This window comes from Malaclemys terrapin, chromosome 2, assembly GCF_027887155.1.
Source record: "Malaclemys terrapin pileata isolate rMalTer1 chromosome 2, rMalTer1.hap1, whole genome shotgun sequence".
Classification (NCBI taxonomy): Eukaryota; Metazoa; Chordata; order Testudines; family Emydidae; genus Malaclemys; species Malaclemys terrapin.
This window is the reverse complement of record NC_071506.1, coordinates 237870177-237891882: the sequence shown is the minus strand read 5'-3', so window position 1 is coordinate 237891882 and position 21706 is coordinate 237870177. Positions and strand designations below refer to the sequence as shown.

Here is a 21706-nt window from a genome sequence, read left to right as displayed (position 1 = left end):
TTTGGAGAAGGCAGTTTTAAGTGTGTTAAAATGTTTAACCTGGAATTATTCCTCAGAGATTACAGAATCTAATTTTCAACATGTGGGATTTCATTCTAACTGCACAAAACTGTGCCTTCACAACACGTTTGCACAGGCAATTAGCATATTTTCCACATAAAAATGTCTTCTACTGCATAATTAGGCATGTGCACTTTGCTACATATATTTTCTTTTCTTACATAACTATATTTCCTAATAGTACTTTTCCATGTAAGAAATTGTTCTAGTTGCATTCACAAAGGGGTGGTGATTTGTACAATTGTGAATGGAAGGAGAGGTACCCACAAAGCTCACTTTAAGATGTGTCCATACTATGAAAAGTTTGAAAACCCTGGCATAATATATATTTTACAGATCTCCATTTGATTCTAAGACTCCAACATCTACTTCTTTTGGTAAACAGCTGTTTTTTAATAATTAGCAATTAAGTTTCAGATCTCACTTTAAATATCCTTTGTCCAAACCTTGCTTCTGTCTGTTGAAAGAATTCATGATTTGATCATGTTGCATCTTACAAGGATAATAAACAATGTAAGAAATTATGTTTTTATGTAAATACAGACATAGTTCTTTTGAAAGATTATTAATAATTACACTTTACTTACAAAATTGATAGTTTCTTGTGTAGGTGGAGGGACATAAAGTTCTGGAGTCTGAGTTTTACCAAACTGATCAATATTACGTTCGTTGGGTGTTTCAAATCCAGGGTGAGGAGTTGAAGATGAACTGAGGACTCTGGTGATATATGAGCTGGAGTCATTCTCACAGATTTGTTGGAAGAGATTATTCTCAAGAGCTGAAAAGATTAACAGAAATCCACATTTTACTCTGATTCTGACAGGAAATTCAGTGCATAAGTGGAACAGTTGCCAGAGTTGCTCTAAAGTGATCATACACATGAACAAAGAAAAGTCTATAATCCAGTGCAGTGGTTCTCAACCTTTTCCACCCCTTGACTGCCTTCCCCAGAAAACCCTTAGTATCTGACTGGGATCCCACTCCCATTTAGCAATATGGAAAGAGCAGAGTGGTTTTGACACCTGACACCTGTTCATGACCCCACTTTGAGAACCCTTGTTCTACTGTCTGTACATCTGGTTGTCAGTCACCTGTTTGTCTTGAAAGCTGCTACATATAGTATATCCTAGATATATTTACCTCTGAAACACAGTTACCCCTCTCCATTCTGAGAATTTACCATTAATTCCTACCCTTTGTTCCCTGTCTTTTAACCAGTTCTCAATCCATGAAAGGACCTTCCCTTTTATCCCATGGCAGCTTAATTTACATAAGAGCCTTTGGTGAGGGACCTTGTCAAAGGCTTTCTGGAAATCTAAGTACACTATGTCCACTGGATCCCCCTTGTCCACATTTGTTGACCCCTTCAAAGCATTCTAATAGATTAGTAAGACACGATTTCCCTTTACAGAAACCATGTTGACTATTGCTCAACAGTTTATGTTTTTCTATGTGTCAGACAATTTTATTCTTAACTATTGTTTTGACTAATTTGCCCGGAACAGACGTTAGACTTACCGGTCTGTAATTGCCGGGATCACCTCTAGAGCCCTTTTTAAATATTGGCGTTACATTAGCTAACTTCCAGTCATTGGATACAGAAGCTGATTTAAAGGACAGGTTAGAAACCTTAGTTAATAGTTCCGCAACTTCATATTTGAGTTCTTTCAGAACTCTTAGGTGAATGCCATCTGGTCCCGGTGACTTGTTAATGTTACGTTTATCAATTAATTCCAAAACCTCCTCTCGTGACACTTCAATCCGTGACAGTTCCTCAGATTTGTCACCTACAAAAGCCAGCTCAGGTTTGGGAATCTCCCTAACATCCTCAGCCGTGAAGACTGAAGCAAAGAATCCATTTAGTTTCTCCGCAATGACTTTATCGTCTTTAAGCGCTCCTTTTGTATCTCGATCATCCAGGGGCCCCACTGGTTGTTTAGCAGGCTTCCTGCTTCTGATGTACTTAAAAAACATTTTGTTATTACCTTTGGAGTTTTTGGCTAGCCGTTCTTCAAACTCCTCTTTGGCTTTTCTTATTACATTCTTGCACTTAATTTGGCAGTGTTTATGCTCCTTTCTATTTGCTCTACTAGGATTTGACTTCCACTTTTTAAAGGAAGTCTTTTTATCTCTCACTGCTTCTTTTACATGGTTGTTAAGCCACGGTGGCTCTTTTTTAGTTCTTTTACTGTGTTTCTTAATTTGGGGTATACATTGAAGTTGGGCCTCTATTATGGTGTCTTTAAAAAGCGCCCATGCAGCTTGCAGGGATTTCACTTTAGTCACTGTACCTTTTAACTTCTGTTTAACTAACCCCCTCATTTTTGCATAGTTCCCCCTTTTGAAATTAAATGCCACAGTGTTGGGCTGTTGAGATGTTCTTCCCACCACAGGGATGTTGAATGCTATTGTATTATGGTCAGTATTTCCAAGCGGTCCTGCTATAGTTACCTCTTGGACCAGCTCCTGTGCTCCACTCAGGACTAAATCTAGAGTTGCCTCTCCCCTTGTGGGTTCCCGTACCAGCTGCTCCATGAAGCAGTCATTTAAAATATCGAGAAATTTTATCTCTGCATTTCGTCCTGAAGTGAAATGTTCCCAGTCAATATGGGGATAATTGAAATCCCCCACTATTACTGAGTTCTTAATTTTGATAGCCTCTCTAATTTCCCTTAGCATTTCATCATCACTATCACCGTCCTGGTCAGGTGGTCGATAATAGATCCCTAATGGTATATTCTTATTAGAGCATGAAATTTCTATCCATAGAGATTCTATGGAACATGCGGATTTGCTTAAGATTTTTACTTCATTTGATTGTACATTTTCTTTCACATATAGTGCCACTCCCCCACCTGCACGACCTGTTCTGTCCTTCTGATATATTTTGTACCCCGGAATGATTGTGTCCCATTGATTGCTCTCAGTCCACCAGGTTTCTGTGATGCCTATTATATCAATATCCTCCTTTATCACAAGCACTCTAGTTCACCCATCTTATTATTTAGACTTCTAGCATTTGTGTACAAGCACTTTAAAAACTTGTCACTGTTTATTTGTCTGCCCTTTTCTGATGTGTCAGATTCTTTTTTATGTGAATGTTTATCATCTGATCTGGCTCCTACTTTATCCTCTTCCATCCTCTGCTCCTGACTATAACCTGGAGATTCTGTATCATTAGACTCTCCCCTAAGAGAAGTCTCTGTCCGATCCACTTGCTCCTCTGCAGCAGTCGGCTTTCCCCCATCTCCTAGTTTAAAAACTGCTCTACAACCTTTTTAATGTTTAGTGCCAGCACTCTGGTTCCACCTTGGTTTAGGTGGAGCCCATTCTTCCTGTATAGGCTCCCCCCATTCCAGAAGTTTCCCCAGTTCCTAATGAATGTAAACCCCTCCTCTCTACACCATCGTCTCATCCATGCATTGAGACTCTGAAGCTCTGCCTGCCTACCTGGCCCTGCGCGTGGAACTGGGAGCATTTCTGAGAATGCCACCATAGAGGTCCTGGATTTCAGTCTCTTCCCTAGCAGCCTAAATTTGGCCTCCAGGACATCTCTCCTACTCTTCCCTACGTCATTGGTACCTACATGTACCACGACCATCGGCTCCTCCCCAGCACTACACATAAGGCTGTCTAGATGTCTCGAGAGATCCGCAACCTTCGCACCAGGCAGGCAAGTCACCATACGGTTCTCCCGGTCATCACAAACCCAGCTATCTATGTTTCTAATGATCGAATCTCCCAATACTAATACCCGCCTTTTCCTAGCAACTGGAGGTCCCTCCCCCGGAGAGAGAACCTCAGTGCGAGAGGCAACCCCAGCACCATCTGGAAGGAGGGTCCCAACTATGGGAAGGTTTCCCTCTGCTCCCGTTGACTGCTCTGCTTCCCTGGGCCTTGCATCCTCCTCAACAGCGCAGGGGCTGTCTGACCGGATGTGGGACAATTCTACAGTGTCCCGGAAAGCCTCATCAACATACCTCTCTGCCTCCCTTAGCTCCTCCAGTTCCGCCACCCTTGCCTCCAAAGTCCATACGTGGTCTCTGAGGGCCAGAAGCTCCTTGCACCAAATGCACACATACACCACCCGCCCACAGGGCAGGTAATCATACATGCTACACTCAGTGCAATAAACTGGATAGCCCCCACTCTGCAGCTGGGCTTCTGCCTGCATTGTCTCCTAGTTAATGAAGGGGTTGTTTAAAGCAAGAAGTTTTGAATGTAGTTTGGTTTATAGGTTTTAAGGGGAATAAAGGGTATAAGATAGAACCGGCAAGGGACCCGCGCACCCTTCCTGCTCCCCTTCTAAACTCCCTTGCGAAACTCCCTGTTAGCAGCCCCTGGTCGCTTGTGCGCTGCTTTATAAAGCCCTGGCCTGGGTGAATGCCCCGCCCACTGATTAAGGCTCAGCCAATTACCAGAGGCTTCTAGCCTTCAAACCGTCCTTTAAAGCTCACAGCTTCCAACTGCCAGCCACAGCACACGGTCCTTCAACCAACCAACCAAACAAACAGACTGACGAACACAAGCTCAGCACACAGCAAGTAACCCCCAAACACAAACAAACACACACTACAGACAGTCACTTACCCCAAGGGTCCTGTATTTGCTCCTCCTTCACCTGGAGAACTCCCTTGCGAAACTCCCTGTTAGCAGCCCCTGGTCGCAGGGGTGCTATGGCAGGCTTCCTGCCTGTCCTGGCACCATGGACTATGCTGTGCCCCAGAAGCAGCCAGCAGCAGGTCCAGCTCCTAGGTGGAAGTAAGCAAGCGGCTCCGCGCGGCTCATGCTCACAGGCACTGCTCCCCCAGCTCCCATTGGCCAGTTCCCAGCCAATGGTAGTGCAGAGCTGGTGTTCAGGGCAGGGGCAGTGCGTGGAGCCCTGTGCCCCCTCCCCCCCGCCTAGGAGCCGGACGTGCTGCCAGCAGCTTCCAGGGTGCAGCGCAGTGTCAGAACAGGTAGGGACTAGCCTGCCTTAGCCAGGCAGCACTGCCGATGGGACTTGAGCTGCCACAACCCCGTGCCTTACATTCCACAACCCAGTACTGGATTGCAACCCTCACTTTGAAAACCACTGGCCTAAGACAAAAGACCTCTGCATGTAGAATCATGGCCATCCATGATACACATGGTAAACTATGTACATCACCTGAAGATTAATGAAGTGTTCTTTAATTTCTATAAAGATCAGTACCAATTGGACATAAACGCCTCCACAGATGCTTTGGATCAATTTTTCAAAAATATTACACTACAGCAAATGACTGCAGTCCAGCATAGAAACCTTGATGTGCCTCTAGCAGAGGACAAGTTAATTGAGAAGATTAAGAATATGAAAGTGGGGAAAGCCCCCAGGCCAGAGGGCTTCCCTGCCAAATAAACACTTCCTTGACGTCCTGTCTAACAAGATGCTTATCTATTTGATCTGAATGCCCTAAGACTGCCAGAGGCCTTAGATATACTGCGAACTTTGGAAATGCTTCAGAAACGTTTGTGATGGGAGCAGCACACCAAGACCCCTGACCCCTGCACCCCTTTGCTGCAGGGATGCAGAGCCAATTCTGCCAATTCGGAGCCCCTGCCAACCCCGCCAACCCTCCTCCCACCAGCAACAGCAGGGGTCCTGGCCACACACCGCCTTCCCCCAGCACCAACGTGGGTCCCGGGCCATGCTGACCAACCCCCCCACCACCAGCAGGGTCCTCTGGGCCACCTCCTCCAGCCCCCACAGTGCCCCAGACTGCCCCCCCAAGCACCCGCAGCCCCCCCACCCAAGTTTTAGTCACGGGTATTTTCAGTAAAAGTCATGGACAGGTCAGGGGCCATGAATTTTTGTTTACTGCCCGTGACCAGTCCATGACTTTTACTAAAAATACCCATGACTAAAACATAGCCTTATCTCTAAGTACTTCCTGGGGAAGAAATATTTGATAAATGAATTCTTCAGTCTATCAGAGAAAGGTATAATACAATCCAATGGCAGAAAGTAGAAATTAGACAAATTCAGACTGGAAATAAGTTGTAATTTTTTAACAGTATGGGTAATTAATCATTGGAACAATTTACTCAGGGTCCTGGTGGATTCTCCATCACTGGCTATTTTTAAATCAAGATTGGATGTTTTTCTAAAAGAGATGTTCTAGGAATTATTTGGGGGAAGTTCTATGGCTTGTGTTATTCAGAAGGTCAGACTAGATGATCACAGTGACCCCTCCTGGCCTTGAAACTGATAGATCTATGGGGTAGAGAGACTGGAAGGAGTACTTTATGGTGGTGTCTATGGGGAGGAGAGGTTGGGAAATGTCATAAGCTCCATTATAGCTCTATGTGAAACTGTGAAAAAGAGGGAAGGATTGACAGACCTTGAGGGAGATTAGTGGCCCAGAGAGAGACAGAGAGAGAGAGACAGACAGACAGAATGCAAAGGTGAGGAGAAATCCTCTTCGCTGTCCTGCACGAAGGACAGAAGACTTCACAGACAATGATGGAACTTTGACCCAGCACTGAGGCATTCTGGGGAAAAATTGACAGAAGCCTTCAATGGAGGGCTGGTAACCCACAGAACAAAAGAAGCTGTATAAAGAATGGCTGTGGGAACTCTCATTGTTTGTACTGGACTTTCATTTACCCTGGAAGGCATGAAGATCTGATTTGGCTAGAGGACTAAATTACACAGCGAGTGAGGGAAACTGAGGAATGAGTTGCATCTGAAGGTAAGAGGCAAGCTACTTTGTCACAGAACTGAACTATACTGACTGACTTCAGTTGCTATGTCAAAGGCCTAATTCCATGCAATGCACTATTTTCATGGTTCCTGTTAAAGAGGTAGTTTCTCTTACCTGGGAGTGTGATGAAGTCATCTATCTGGTAGACATGTTCACTGTCAGGGTCTGTAGCAATGAGTTGCAATTCTTCCAGAAACTCCTGAAAGTTAGGATCAGTCTTTTGAACCACCCCAATTACAAATATCTCAATGTTGATGGCATGCGCACTCCTCACTACGTCATCCAGGCTTTGATCACGAGTATCAGCTTGTCCATCTGTTATTACAATAGCCACTTTTCTTACCCCTTGTCGTGCAACCTGAAATATCTCAATGGCTTTGCTGATAGCTGTAGCTGTGCAAGTGCCTTCCCCTAGGTACTGCATTTTATCAATAGCAAGTTTCACCTTATCTTTGCTCGTGTACTGCTGCAGAGTCGATACCAGCTCTACTTTGTGGCTGAAGTTGATAATGCCAATGCGGGCAGTACCTTGGTTGACCGTTACCCTGTCAATGAGTGTTTTCACAAAATCTTTGACAATTCTGAAGTTGTCTGGTCCAACGCTTTCTGAGCTGTCAATCACAAATACAAGTTCCAGTGGAGTTTCTTTACATTTGATGCCACAGCCTAAAATATTAACAATTTTTGACATTTTATGAGAAACTTCCTTTCGATTACACAATGAATGCAACTGAAAAAATATACATCAGATTCTCAGTCACCCAAGTCAAGGTGACTTTTCTGAAAACAGAAAACTAAAGTAATCTACAGTTACTGAGATTTTTTTCATAGCAAATGGTAGGCCAGATGCAGAATGGAAAGAAATGGGTAGAAGATTCTGACTTCCCAAATTTTAATTTATCTATCTCTACATTTTTATAATGAAGGTGCTCTTTTTCTTTGTTTACATTTTGTTTATTTACCAACATCTACTAAATATTTATTAGAACATAAGAATGGCTATACTGGGTCAGACCAATAGTCCACTTAGTCCAGTAACCTGTCTTCTGACAGTGGCCAGTGCCAGATGCTTCAGAGGCAATGAACAGAACAAGGCAATTATCAAGTGATCCATCCCCTGTCATCCACTCCCAGCTTCTGGCAAACAGAGATTTAGTGGTACTAAGAGCATGGATTTGTGTTCCTGACCATCTTGGCTAATAGCCATTGATAAACCTATCCTCCAATAATTTATCTAATTCTTTTTTGAACCCAGCTATTCTGTTGCCCTTCAGAACATCCCCTGGCAATGATTTCCACAGGTTGACTGTGTGTTGTATGAAGAAGTACTTCCTTATGTTTATTTAAAACCTACTGCCTATTAGTTTCATTGGGTGAACCCTGGTTCTTGTGTTATGTACAGGGGTAAATAACACTTTCCTATTCACTTTCTCTACAACATTCTTGATTTGTATAGACCTCTATCATATCCCTTCTTAGTCATCTCTTTTCTAAGATGAACAGTCCCAGTCTTCTTAATCTCTCTTCATATGGAAGCTGTTTGATACCCCTAATCATTTTTGTGGCCCTGCTCTGTACCTTCTCCAATTCTAATATATATTTTTGAGATGGGGCAACCAGAACCGCATGCAGTATTCAAGATGTGGGAGTACCATGGATTTATATAGACTCATAGACTTTAAGGTCAGAAAGGACCATTATGATCTTCTAGTCTGATCTCCTGCACAACGCAGGCCACAGAATCTCACCCACCCACTCTTGTAACAAACCCCTGATCTATGTCTGAGCTATTGAAGCCCTCAACTTGTGGTTTAAAGACTTCAAGGTGCAGAGAATCCTCCAGCAAGTGACCCGTGCCCCATGCTGCAGAGGAAGGTGAAAAACCCTCAGGACCTCTGCCAATCTGCCCTCGAGGAAAATTCCTTCCTGACCCCAAATATGGCGATCAGCTAAACCCTGAGCATGTGGGCAGGACTCACCAGCCAGACACCCAGGAAAGAATTCTCTGTAGTAACTCAGATCCCACCCTATCTAGTGTCCTATTACAGGCCATTGGCCACATATTTACCGCTAATAGTCAAAGATCAATTAATACATAATAGCATTATGATGTTTTATGTCTTATTAAAAGACAAGGGGAGGAATAGCTCAGTGGTTTGAGCATTAGCCTGCTAAACCCAGGATTGTGAGCTCAATCCTTGAGGGATCCGGGGCAAAAATCAGTACTTGATCCTGCTAGTAAAGGCAGGGGGCTGGACTCAGGGTCCCTTCCAGTTCTATGAGATAGGTATATCTCCATATAGTATTATCTATCCTTTTTCTAATAGTTCCTAACATTGTTAGCTTTTTTGATTGCCACTGCACATTGAGCAGATGTTTTCAGAGAACTAAGCACTATTACCTACATAGGAAAAAAAGTATTCATAACTATATCAATTTAATAACTTTCAGTGTAGCTATTAATAATTTCAAAGTAAATTAATAAACAACAGAAATGTTCTTTACTGCATTTTGCTTTTATATTTTTAAGTTCTATCTCCCTTAAAGCACACAATCTAGTAACTGAAATCTTAATATTTTTTCTGACAGTTTAGTTAATAATTTCTGAAACCTTTAAAAAAAGACATGTAACTATGGTTTTTGTCCTCAGATTTCCCAGGTTTACACAGTCTGTAAAGGTAATGTGCCCAAACTCTAGGCCCAGTCATCTCTTCTGCAGACAGCTGTAGTACAGAGTTAAGGGAAGACATTTCAGTGAGGTTATCCTTCCAGTAACTCTGTGCAGAGAGCAAGTTCTTGGCCACTTGCGGAACATTCTGCATGGCTTGCCAACAAACCCTGCAGATCCCAGAGATATGCAGAAGGCCTGGCCCCTGGTGTTCCCTCCTTCCTCTTCTCTTCCTTTCCCCCCCTCCTCCCCTTCTCTGGCAGTGTGGCTATGCTGTCAGGACTTCCTCAGCTGGTGTCTGCCCCTGGAACCCTTTTTACATTGCTGAGATAGTGTCTAGGGACATATGATACAGTTTCTGGCGGGATTATACTTCCACTGTGAGCTCTGCTGGATTTCCTTTTGATTTGCAGAATTCCTCTTGCTATGATCTGCTTACTTTTCAGCTGAAAATCATAGGCTCTACCCAACTTCACTTATTTTCTGTAACATCTTATTTAAAGATGTTTTACTGCTGACACTGTACATGTGTTCCATTATGACAGAGATCCTTCCTCACTAACACGTGGAGTAGCAGGCTTTACCTGTATCATTTTCACCATGGTAGTTTTATTGTTTTTTATTAAAACTTGTTATTTCTTTTCTATAACATAGATCTTACCACATATTTCCATGATAAGTCTGATAATTTCTTCTTTCTGAAAGACAGTATTCATTAATGTGTTACGTTTATTCTAATCCTAGGGCATGTTTTTCTTTTGTTTGAGCTGCTACTGCATATCCAAAACCTGCTGTCCCGTTTTTGCAGTTTTGCTATTTTACAGAGCAAATTATATTGCACTTAGGGACAACTATAAAGTGGCTGGAACTCATAAATGTCACCAGCTGACATGCGGCTTTATCATGCCATCAGCTTCTAAATAGTACTCCTAGTTGAAGTCAATGAGGAGTCCAGTGGCACCTTAAAGACTAACAGATTTATTTGGGCATAAGCTTTCATGGGCATAAAACCCCACTTCTTCAGATGAAGTCAGTTGAAGTCAGTTAGCTGTTCTTAAAATCTACATAATATGTGGCCCAAAGTATTTACAATAAATTGCTCTTGATACTAATCATAGGTCTCAAGAGTTGTGACATGTTGGTCACATCTCGGGTATTAAGACCTCTAATGCACATTTAAAAAGAAAACCTTGCAAAGATGATGCAGTTTACTCTATGTGGTTATCTCAGAGACACATGCTCCATTATTTTATTATCCTAAAATAACTTGTTTGGATGTCTGAAACAAAACTATGTGGTCTAGACAATAGAAAGGTCATTACTACATGCCCCAGTCATTCCCACATGCATTTATATCCACCCATATTGTACATTCTCAGCAAATTGCATGCAGAACAATGCCTGCTTCTGTCTATCACATGAAAGGGTTTTGAAACGCTCCATGTTTGGCCTGTGTAGATTCTTCAGGAAATGGTATAGTTAGCAAAGTATTTCCACCACTCCAACCAGCAACAAGAATGACAACAACACAGCAGAACCTGTCTATGACACAAATTCCACCAATAAGATGATCATTTCCGGTGGAATTTGTGTTCTGCTTCCAAATGTATTGCTAATGTCTATCAGTGTGTCTCTGAATTCCAGATCAGCCCAATTTATAATAACTTAGTCAAACTCTGAAGCAGCAGGATCAGAATTTATTCAAATTAACAAAACATGCACAGTTTTTGCAAAGGGTAAATTCTTGACTGTCATAAATCAATTAATGTATATACTTACAGTAAGAGCAGGTTCACCTTTTCTTCCCACAAACCCCTAAGAATTTGTAGAATGAGATCAATTAATAAATGCTAGTTTATCTCATTTCCATTCTGTAAAATTAAATAATGTAAAAAAGGCATTTTACCATTGGTCCTGCAGGGCCTGGTTCTCCAATATCTCCTTTATCACCTTTCTTTCCTGGATCACCTTTCTCCCCATAATCTCCCTAATAGAAGACAGCAGAGGAAAAAGTAGGGAAGTGCTAGAGATACATAATTGGAACTGTGCTTCCCCAGTTTTTGTTTAGTTTGTACTAGCACATGTCCTCCATACAAACCCATGGAAGAACTCTATCTGTGCATTTGAGACTACTGGTCAATGGGCAGTTTGTACATGAACCACTGCAGTAATTACTGTGGTGGCTGTATGTCGACCTAATATAGTTTTATAGCGTAGACGTGCCCTAAATTTTTGCAGGATCAGGCCCTTAGACTGCAAGCTCTCTTTAAGGTAGTGTTGGTCTTTTGTTTATCTGCATAAAACCAGGCACATCTAATAAGAAAAAAAATCATTTATTAATACATAGGCTAGGATTTACCTTTGAGCCAGGGAGGCCATATCCCTCTGAACCCCTAGGTCCTGGTAAACCTGGAAGTCCTTGTTCTCCCTGAATACAACATGGAGAGTAAATTCAACTAAAAGTGATATTAAGTTATGGAAAAGATACATTCATGTAGTAACATTCTGTGTCATAGAGAAAGCCGAAGTCTTTGCATTATGTAATGTCACCAACAATTCAAAAGTGCTGCTCTTAAGTAGCAGTAATAACTAATGGGTTTGGGTTTGGAGATTCCGTCCATACACTAAAGATCCCACAATACTTTTTTGTAAAACGGGTTGGTGTATGGTGCACCAGTTGCCCTGCTATATGTATATAGTTTTATAAAATGCTTTGTGATAGTGGCACTGTATTCAATATAACTGCCACCATGGAAACTGGACATTAAAAACAGTAATTTTTAGCTACATGTGGACTTCCTGAATGTACAGAAAATCCATTACATTGATAGAGGTTCACAAACCATTCTGTTCCTTTTAATACAGGAATGTTAGTATTTTTTGACTGAGACATCATACTAAAGGCAGAACAACCCCACAACTCAGCCAAGCAGCCTTAAGCAGTCACAAGTGTTACATGACGGAAATGTGCATTTACAAAGCCCAAAGGAATGATAAACAGATGTCTCTATAGTGAAGCCCCACAGAAAGGAAGTAATTTGTCTACCTTAAAACACTTCTTCCACAGCCACAGGGAGTGCTACTACAGTGTACAATACCTTTAAGGCCTAATGAAGAGACAGATCTGTTAGGGTATATCTACGCTGCACTCTGAAGTGTGACTGCAGTATAAGTAGACGTAACCACGCTAGCATGGTTAAAATTAGCAGTGTGGCCACAGCAGCACAGGTTTCAGCGCAGGCTGCATAAGCACACTGAATAATCCACACCCCTGAGTGATGTAAGTGATACCAATCTAAGCGCTGGTGTAGACAGCGCTACATCAAAGTTCTCCCACCAACGTAGCTACTGCCTCTCACGGAGGTGGAGAAATTAAGTCGATGGGAGAGCTCTCTCCCATTGGCTAGAGCGTCTTCACCAGACGCGCTACAGTGGTGCAGCTGCATTGGTGCAGCTGCACCACGTTAGCGCTTCTAGTGTAGACTAGCCCTTAAGTCATACAAAGTGTTCTCTACCACCTTTCCCCAGTCTCTGGGTTGTAGCAGTCATTTTTTTTAAAGTGACAGGGAAAAATAAGTGCTGGGACAGCCTGAGACCATTCTAGGTTGTGATACCCAGCTGAGATATGGAATTGCACTAGCATAAACCTGGAGTAATGCTGTGGACCCCTGAAGTGCAATCTTAACCCCAGTGAAGTCAATGAGAGTTCTCCCATTGATTTCAATGGGACCAGGATTCCATACCAGGCCTCTGTTCCTGTTCTTTTGTCGATCAAACATTCTGGGGGGGGGGGAGGGGGAGGAGGTAATCTGATCAGGGCTTTAGAGTAAACAGAAATATGATATTTTACATTTTTGTCATTTTTTAATAAAAAGAAAGCAAAAAGAATATTGATCCAATGTGGCCCAGTCAATGGCCGCTCTTTATCAATGTTAATTACTGCAGACAGCAGTCACAGCTCTTTAGTTTTACTGACAGCTAGCTAAAATATTAGATTGGTTTAGAATGATACTAAAATGTGGATGGAACATGTTATGAAATGAAAATCACATATATACGTCTGACATTTTCCCATGAGAACATAAGCACAAGGCTTGAAGCAGATGCAGAAAAGTTATTTATGTTTCACTTTACCCCATGTCCAAGTTTTGTTTGTGTGTGCTCCTGCTAAAGTATGACTGGTTTGAAAATGGAAATGTCTGAGGCAAGACTCTGCTTCCGTAAGGCTCTCTTCCTGTAGCCTCAGACCAGGGAAGCAAAAGACAGCAGAGAAGGAAATAAGGACCTATGAAAATTATTAAAATGATAGTAGAGGGATTTACTTGCAGCATGAGTGTGTTAAACAGAAGGATCAATTAAGAGAGGACATAAATGGCACTGGAAGTTACATGTTAGTAAAATGGAATAAGCCAGTGCAAAGTGATATAATGTACATAGTAAAAGGACAGAGGGGTGAGTTTGTAGCATGACTAATGACAAGAGAATGACAGGTGTAAGATAAAGCTGGCTATGTGAAATGCCGCTATTTCCATTCATATGTTGAAGCCATTTACATCACTAAAGCCCAATGTGAAGAGGGGTACTGTGACAGGGTGATGGCTAGGAAACCCGGAGCGAGCCCTCTGTCACGCCAGCTCCAATCAGGAAAGGGGTATTGGAGTTGGCTGAGTAAGCCCAGTCCTAAGTGGCAAACGGGGAACAGCTGCCAGCCTCGTTAGCCAGGGGCTACATAAAGGCTGGCTGGCAGGCAGGCAGGAAGCTGGGGCTGGAGTGATTGCAGAAGCTAGCAGTCCTAGAGGCTGCAAGCCTGATGCTGTCTGTAGCTCAGGACTGGCTTTAGGCACCAGTAAAGCAAGCATGTGCTTGGGCCGGCATAATTCCAGGGGTGGCATTCTGGCCATTTTTTTATTTTTTTTTTTGGCTTGGGCAGTTGCACTCTTGGGGCAGCAAATTTTTGCTTGGGGTGGCAAAAAACCCAGAGCTGGCCCTGCTGTGGCTACAAGTTTGTGGGAACTTCTACTGTAAATAAAGAGTCTCTGGCTGGCTTGTGGGTGCAGAAGTGGCAGATGATAGAGGGGCCCACCTGTGCCCTGTTATATATGGGGATTTGTCTGGGAGCCTAATCCAATGGATGTGGTTGGTGGTCTGGAGATGGAGGAGACCCTGCAAGGCTTCCAGCTGTCCCGCCAGGCTAAGAGATAGGCCTTGCTAACCTGGCAGGCAGAACAGCAGAAAAGCCTAGAGGACTTTATAAGAGAGCAGGCCAACATTCAGCAGCAACTCCTGCAATGAATGGTGAGTCCTGCGGTAAGGGATGGCACCTGGCCACCAGGCTTGGGACTCTGTAAAATGGGGCTGACAGATGACTTGGATGCCTTACTGGGTATGTTTGAGTGGGTAGCCATGGGTGCTGGATGGGATAGGGCCACCTGGGCCCTATGGCTGGCTCTCTATCTGGTGGGAGAAACTCAAGTGGCCTACATAGCCCTGAGTGAGGAACAGGCCAGGAACTATGAGATGGTGAGAGCGGCCATCCTAGACTGGGTGGGCCTGTTAGTGGAGAAATACAGCCAAAAGTTCTGGTTGGCCTGATAGATGGGGGCTGTTTGGCCTCTGGCACTTGCTCAGAGACTGATGGATGGGGCCATCTGCTGGCTGAGGCCTGAGATGCAAACGGTGGGGGAGATAATGGATGCCCTCGTCCTAGAACAATTGCTACAGAGTCTCCCTGAGAATGAATCTGGGTCAGACAACATCAGCCAAGTATGCTTGATGCAGCAGTACCGAGGAGTATACGGAGGTAGACGTTCCCCAAAGGGAGGGCTGACCCTATAAAGACAGAGTTAGGGAAGAAGCTGAGGGAACCCCTTCCTGGGAAAGGCCCCGAGAGGAAGGAGGAACCCTGAGGAGCTCCTAGTAGAGCTGGCATGATTGGTTGCTGACAGTGTGGGTGGCCAGGACATAAAGAGGAGGACTGCCCAGATATGGAATGTGGGTGGGCTGAATTTTGTGGCTGGACTAATGCTGGAGGGTGGACAAGGGGGTAGAGGCTGTCCACCTTCCCAGTGAGGGTGGGGGGCTGATAAAACTGCACTGGATAAGTCCAGGTGCATGGATGGCCCTGGAGTGTACCTACGGGGACAGGAGACACTGCCCGGTGGTCCAGGTGCCCCTAGAAGTGTAGGGCAACTTTAAATGGAAGAGGATCAGGGTAGTAGAGGGGTTACCATGCTCTGTTGTGTTAGGTACGGACCGGGGGCCTCCCCCTCCAGAGGGAAAAGGAAAAGTTCCCCAAAGGAGGAGGCAGGGACGCCTAGACTGAGAAGCCCCAGGGACGAAGAGGAGCAAGGTTCTCAGGATAATGAACATAACCCTAAACAACACAGCCCAGATAGGATAGACAGAGGAGGAGGTGGTGCAGGCGAGATGGCCAGCCCAAGCTCCTTAGAGGGAGTAAAGGGGCAACTGGAGCTCCCCACGACACAGCTCCCAGAGAAGAAACAGGGACTCCACTTGGTGGCTTGAGAGAACCTGGGGTGTCCAGCAGGAGGTCAGGATTGGCCTCGACCCACTACCGGAAGAAAAGGGGATAAAGGGGCAGGGATGCTTGCTGGGGTGTGACTGGTGTGAGGACCTGTGGGTGGTGGCAGAGCTATGGGGACATCCACCCGCCACCCCCGACCAGTGTACTTTTTGCAGGTGGGGGATGAAGGAACCTCCAGGAGATGATGCTGGTGATCGCCCAAAAGGGGCGGAGAGGCCGAGGAATGACGAACCTGGTGGTTCATAAGGGGGGGAGGTATGTGACAGGGTGCTGGCTAGGAAACCCTAAGCCAGCCCTCTGTCACACCAGCTCCAATCAAGAAAGGGGAATTGGAGCTGGATGAGTAAACCCAGGCCTAAGTGGCAAATGGGGAACAGCTGCTGGCCTGGTTAGGCAGGGGCTACATGAAGGAAGGAAGCCAGGGGGAGAGGAAAGGGAGGAGCCAAGGAGTTAAAGGCTGCTCTCCCCTGCTGGCTGAAGCTAGCAGTCCCAGAGGCTATGGGCCTGATGATGCCTGTAGCTACAAAGTGGTGGGAACTTCTACTGTAAATAAAGAGCATGGGTGATTGCACCAAAGCAGAGGTCTCTGTCTGGTTTGTAGGCACAGAAGATAGAGGGGCCCATGTGTACCCTGTTACAGGTACACATGGCATGGTTACACAGTTTTGCCTCCAGACTGCCAGCGTGCCAGAGAGATGCTTCATTGCTGGCTCCACGTAGACTGGTGTGGAGGAGGTCATTGCAACTGGGCCAGGGAAGAAATTGAAAGATTAGCACTTATGCAGTTCTTATGACCCCACTGAAGAGTCACAGAGAGTGCTCTTCTATCATTCCATCTGCTAGGCTGCAACAGTGGCAGTTCAGCTCTGTGCCCTACCCAGAGACTGAGCAGGTGAATTCAATCCTAGAATCATAGGGCTGGAAGGGACTTTGAGGTCATCTAGTCCAGTCCCTTGCTGCACTCATGGAGGACTAAGCATTATCTAGACCATTGCTGATAGGGGTTTGTCTAACCTGCTCTTTAAAATCTCCAGTGATGGCTATTCCCTGTTTAGTACTCCATACAAAGTCCAAGGAGGCTTTGTTCAAGAAATAGTGAATTTCATTCCTTATGAATGCCGAGCATAAGGCCAAACACAATGCACAGTCAACCTGTGGAACTCCTTGCCAGAGGATGTTGTGAAGCCCAAGACTATAACAGAGTTCAAAAAAGAACTAGATAAGTTCATGAAGGATAAGTCCATCATTGGCTATTAGCCAGGATGGTATCCCTAGCCTCTGTTTGCCAGACGCTGGGAATGGGTGACAGGGGATGGATCACTTGTTGATTACCTCTTCTGTTCATTCCCTCTGGGGCATCTAGCATTGGCCACTGTTGGAAGACAGTATAGTGGGCTAGATGGACCTTTGGTCTGACCCAGTATGGCCATTTTTATGTTCTTAAACCCTGCTCATGCAAGCAGTGCCATTAACACTAATAGGTCTTCTCACATGTATAAGGCAAGCAGGATTTACCTTTCAGTGAACATCAATAAAGATCACATTTTGTTAATTTAAAAATATTCAGTGATTTACCAGTTTGACCCACATGCTATAATTCAACTAAAAATTGGCTATTTATTCTTACCTAGAAAGCAAATTATGCTTGTGCAATAATGTTGTTTTTCAGGTCCCTGATCCTAACTTCCTGCTAGAGCATTGATCAATAAATGCACCTTTAAATAAAATCTAGACTCTGAACTGATTGTCGATTTGGGCAAGATACACAGTGGCTTCTGCACAAAAACAAAAGTATAATAGGAAAGCCCTGTCAATGCTGCTATCAGATTGTGTAACTGATCTCTTCTCCTATGCTCCATTCTCTCTACAAGCAGAGAGTTCCACATAAGTAATAACTTCTTAGGTTGAAATTTGCTGTTGCCCAAACAAAAAAATGGGCACTGTACTTCTGAAAAAGATCAGTGATTGGCACCACTGAGGCACCAAAACAGATTTCAATGGATGGCGAAAACAGTTACTGGAGTGTCAAGACAAATGCCACAGTGCTAAGAAAGAAGGATTAAAGACTTTAGTAGTTTAAATGATTATATAATTCACTAATCATCCTGACACAACTCACTGGACTCTCCCAAAATTCTAGGGCCAGCTGTGTATGTTCAGCCACATTATTATAGTAATTGTCTCAAATGCAAGGCCAAAAATCTTATTTCAATAGCCCACATTATTAAATGTGTTTTTCAGTGGATCATAGTCACCACCTTAAAAACCCTCAGTAGTAAAACTATTACCGCATATCTCAAAAATACTGCATGTTTTGAATTTATCTCACAATGAGATAGAGGCAACATTTAAAGTTGTGTACATACATGACTACTCCTCTAGAGAATGTTTTGGCTACCTTTTAGCTACTAAAGTAGAGAACACACTCAGATTCTTTCTCCTGTAATTGAAAAAATGTGGATTTGCACAAATACTGTATATTCTGCAGATTATTTTTCCTGCATTTTATATGCATTTCAACCACTGAAACATTTCCACTTGGTTTGGCTAATCTCCTTGCTCTAGCTAAACCCACTGTAACCACAAGATTTAGTCATATACATTCCACATAATATATTCTGGAACCATTGCCAAATGGGAACAGAAGGTGCATTTCTCAACACAGCTATGCCAGTGCACCTCGTCACTGGGGCTTAGTCCTGCAAAATGCTGAATATGCTATTCTTGAAACAGCAAAGCATTTAAATATACACTTAAGCATGTATGTACTCCCATTGATTTAGAAGATAAAGATTGGCACTTGGGGTGTTCTACATTAAGGCCCTGGCCATTAAAAACTTGCTTCCCTACCTTTGTACATAGCAGCCAGGTTGTTAACCCTCAAAGTGCATTACAAGGTTCACTTTGCTCCCCCACTCATAAGTGATGGCTGGGGCTTGATACCGGGGCCGGGGAGAGGGATTGTGCCGGAGGCTGGTTAACTTCTGTTATATTTATGATGTCTCTGGGTTATTTGATTTAATCTGGGGATAAATGACAGGTCTGTCAGTGTATTTTTAAAATATGGTAAAGGGTGCTCAGAGCAATGAATGGACACCCAGGCCCGCCGACAGAAATTCTGGGCCCCTGTCACTTCTGGGACTGCCTACACAGGCCCACGGAGCCCCCCAGAGTGCGGGGCCTAGAGCAGTCTTACGCACGTAGATTCCCTGTGGCCCACCTGGGTGATTTAAAAGGGCCCGATAAGCCCAGCCGCCGCTGCTGCAACGGCGGCGGACAGGGGCCCCTGGGCCTTTTTAAATCACCCATGCCCCTGGGCAATTGCCCCTTTTGCCCCGCATGTCCGGGGGCCTGTGGACACCCTCTTATTATAGAGTATTACAAATCCAAATAAATAAATAGCATCTTGTAAAACTGAGACTTACTTTTCATGGTTAAAAAGTATTAATCGGACAGCAGACATAATTCAGATTAATTTAGGTGACCAATCACACACCACAAATAACAAAAGGTGAATAGTTGAAGTAAATAATTCATAAACAAGCCATCAATTTAGGGGTTAAATTCACAACTAATATTCACAGAGATTAATTTAACTGGCTACATTAAAACTGCCCTCTACACTGAATTTACACACAACAAAAAAGAAACAAGGAATCTCTGCAAAAGACTATTTTAAATAGAGAACTCTTGGCTATACATCATGTTAAACTTGGTTACCTTGCTTCCTTGTATGCTATCCCCTTGAGGGCCAGGTGGACCTGGCAAACCCTTCTGTCCCACAGCTCCCTTTTAAGAATTGTGCAGCAAAAAGAGAAGAATTAGTTTGAGGACTCTCAATTACTAACATTACTCTTAATCAACACACATTTACCACAAGCAAAGATAAGAGTAGAAGCATTTTAAAACTGTAAGTGCTTATCTACACTAGCATGCTAAATCAGCACTGCTCTCCTGTGGACTTCAGTACTCCACCTCCCCGAGAGGCGGAAGCTAAATCCATGGGAAAGTGTCTCCTTCTGACATAGGGCAGTGTAGACCCCAGGTTAGGTCGATGTAAGCTACGTCGCTCAAGGAGGTGACTTTTTCACATCCGTGAGTGACATAATTTGCATCGACTTAAGCAGCAGTGTAGACCAGGCCTAAGATTCTGACCCTGATTTTCCTCTGGTTGACACAGTTTACACTGAGGTAGTTCTTGAGTTCAGTAGTTACTCCTGTATACACCATGGTAACCAAGGGGATAACTCATCCCAAAGTTTTAAAGAATGAATTAGACCAATGAAGCCGAGCCTGATTTTCCACTGTACAAAGTGGGTGTAAAACATTCTGATGGGGTAGCATTGTACGCTTGTTCTACACACATGTGCAACTGAATACACAAGGGGCAAAGCAGTTGAGATATCAGATCCTCTGTAAACACAACAGGTGGGCTGTCGTGCACATTAACCTGTTGTGTGTCACCAGGGCCGGCTCCAGCATTTCTGCCGCCCCAAGCAAAAAAAAAAAAAAAAAAAAAAACCGCGATCAGCGGCGGCAGTTCAGCAGCAGGTCCTTCACTCCTAGAGGGAGTGAGGGACCTGCCACCCCCGAATTGCCGCAGGTGCCGCCCCTCTCCCTTGGCCGCCCCAAGCACCTGCTTGTTAAGCTGGTGCCTGGAGCCGGCCCTGTGTGTCACATGTCCAGGTATGCCAAAAGTCACTATTGTGACACATCTGGTGGGGCCTGGGCATGCTGATTCAGAGTCACATTCTGCCTGGTCCTTACACAGTGGGGGAGAAAGATGTAAGTGCCAGGAAGAACTGCAGCCCTTGTGCTTTAGGAAATACAAGGGCTGTTCTCTCCCTATTTCCCTGAGGTCTCTCAATACATAGAATCATAGAATCAAATTGTCTTAGTCCATCTTACTATTTTGTTGTTTCTCCAATACAGTAAATGGAGTATCTCCAATGTTGTGTGAAGTGTCAGTATTCTGCAGATACTATTTAGAAGTGCTACATAACTCAGATGTCTTAAGAATCTTTATATGCAGCTGTTTAGCTCATGAATCTTCCAGCTGTTAGCCAACACTGAAAAGTAGTTGCTGTGGTTTGTGGCAAGAGATGTGCAAGGTTGTACAGAGATTTATTTTTAGGTTGAGTTTGTATAAAATATAGCATGTTGGTGAAAAGACTATTTTGAGACTTGGGTAGAACATGCTTCAATCAGGGCCACAACATTCTTAAGATAAAATGATTTTCCTCTTTCCATTTAAAACAATTTTTTAATTCTGTTACTCCTTATTAAGTTTAGTGTACGTAGTATATTTTCTGACACTAGTTTTTGCTGGCAATTTTTGTTCTCAATCCATATATTACTATTTTTAAATATAGTTTGCCGTGTTGTTGTAGCCATGTTGGTCCCAGGATATTAGAGAGAGAAAGTAGGTGAGGTAATATCTTTTATTCATTAATGTGTTGAGTTGGGTTTAGATTTAATTGGGCAAGAATTGCTGGTGTATATATATATATATATATATATATACTTTAAAAAAGCCTCCTCAAAGGAAACTCCTAAAAAGAAACAGCACAGAAATAAACAGAAGCAAACACAGTCTGTGTTACTAAATTTAATTAGCGACTTTATTGGTTTGATTATCTATTCAGTTTTAGGCCCCAATCTCACAAACACCTGCATGTGTGCTTAACTTTAATCATATGAGTAGTCCCA

General features: G+C 43.6%; 1 protein-coding gene across 2 annotated transcripts in view; it reads right to left on the bottom strand.

Annotated features, from left to right (window-relative positions):
• The window catches only part of COL28A1 (collagen type XXVIII alpha 1 chain), a 139799-nt gene that overhangs the window by 8402 nt on the left and 109691 nt on the right, over positions 1-21706 (bottom strand). For both annotated transcript variants that reach the window (XM_054016739.1, XM_054016738.1), the window contains exons 27-33: positions 19718-19786; positions 11813-11881; positions 11360-11440; positions 11233-11268; positions 10115-10151; positions 6900-7451; positions 648-838 (exon numbers count right to left, since the gene is read on the bottom strand). In XM_054016739.1, coding sequence (XP_053872714.1) covers positions 648-838; positions 6900-7451; positions 10115-10151; positions 11233-11268; positions 11360-11440; positions 11813-11881; positions 19718-19786 — 1035 coding nt within the window. The remainder of the gene's footprint in view (positions 1-647; positions 839-6899; positions 7452-10114; positions 10152-11232; positions 11269-11359; positions 11441-11812; positions 11882-19717; positions 19787-21706) is intronic.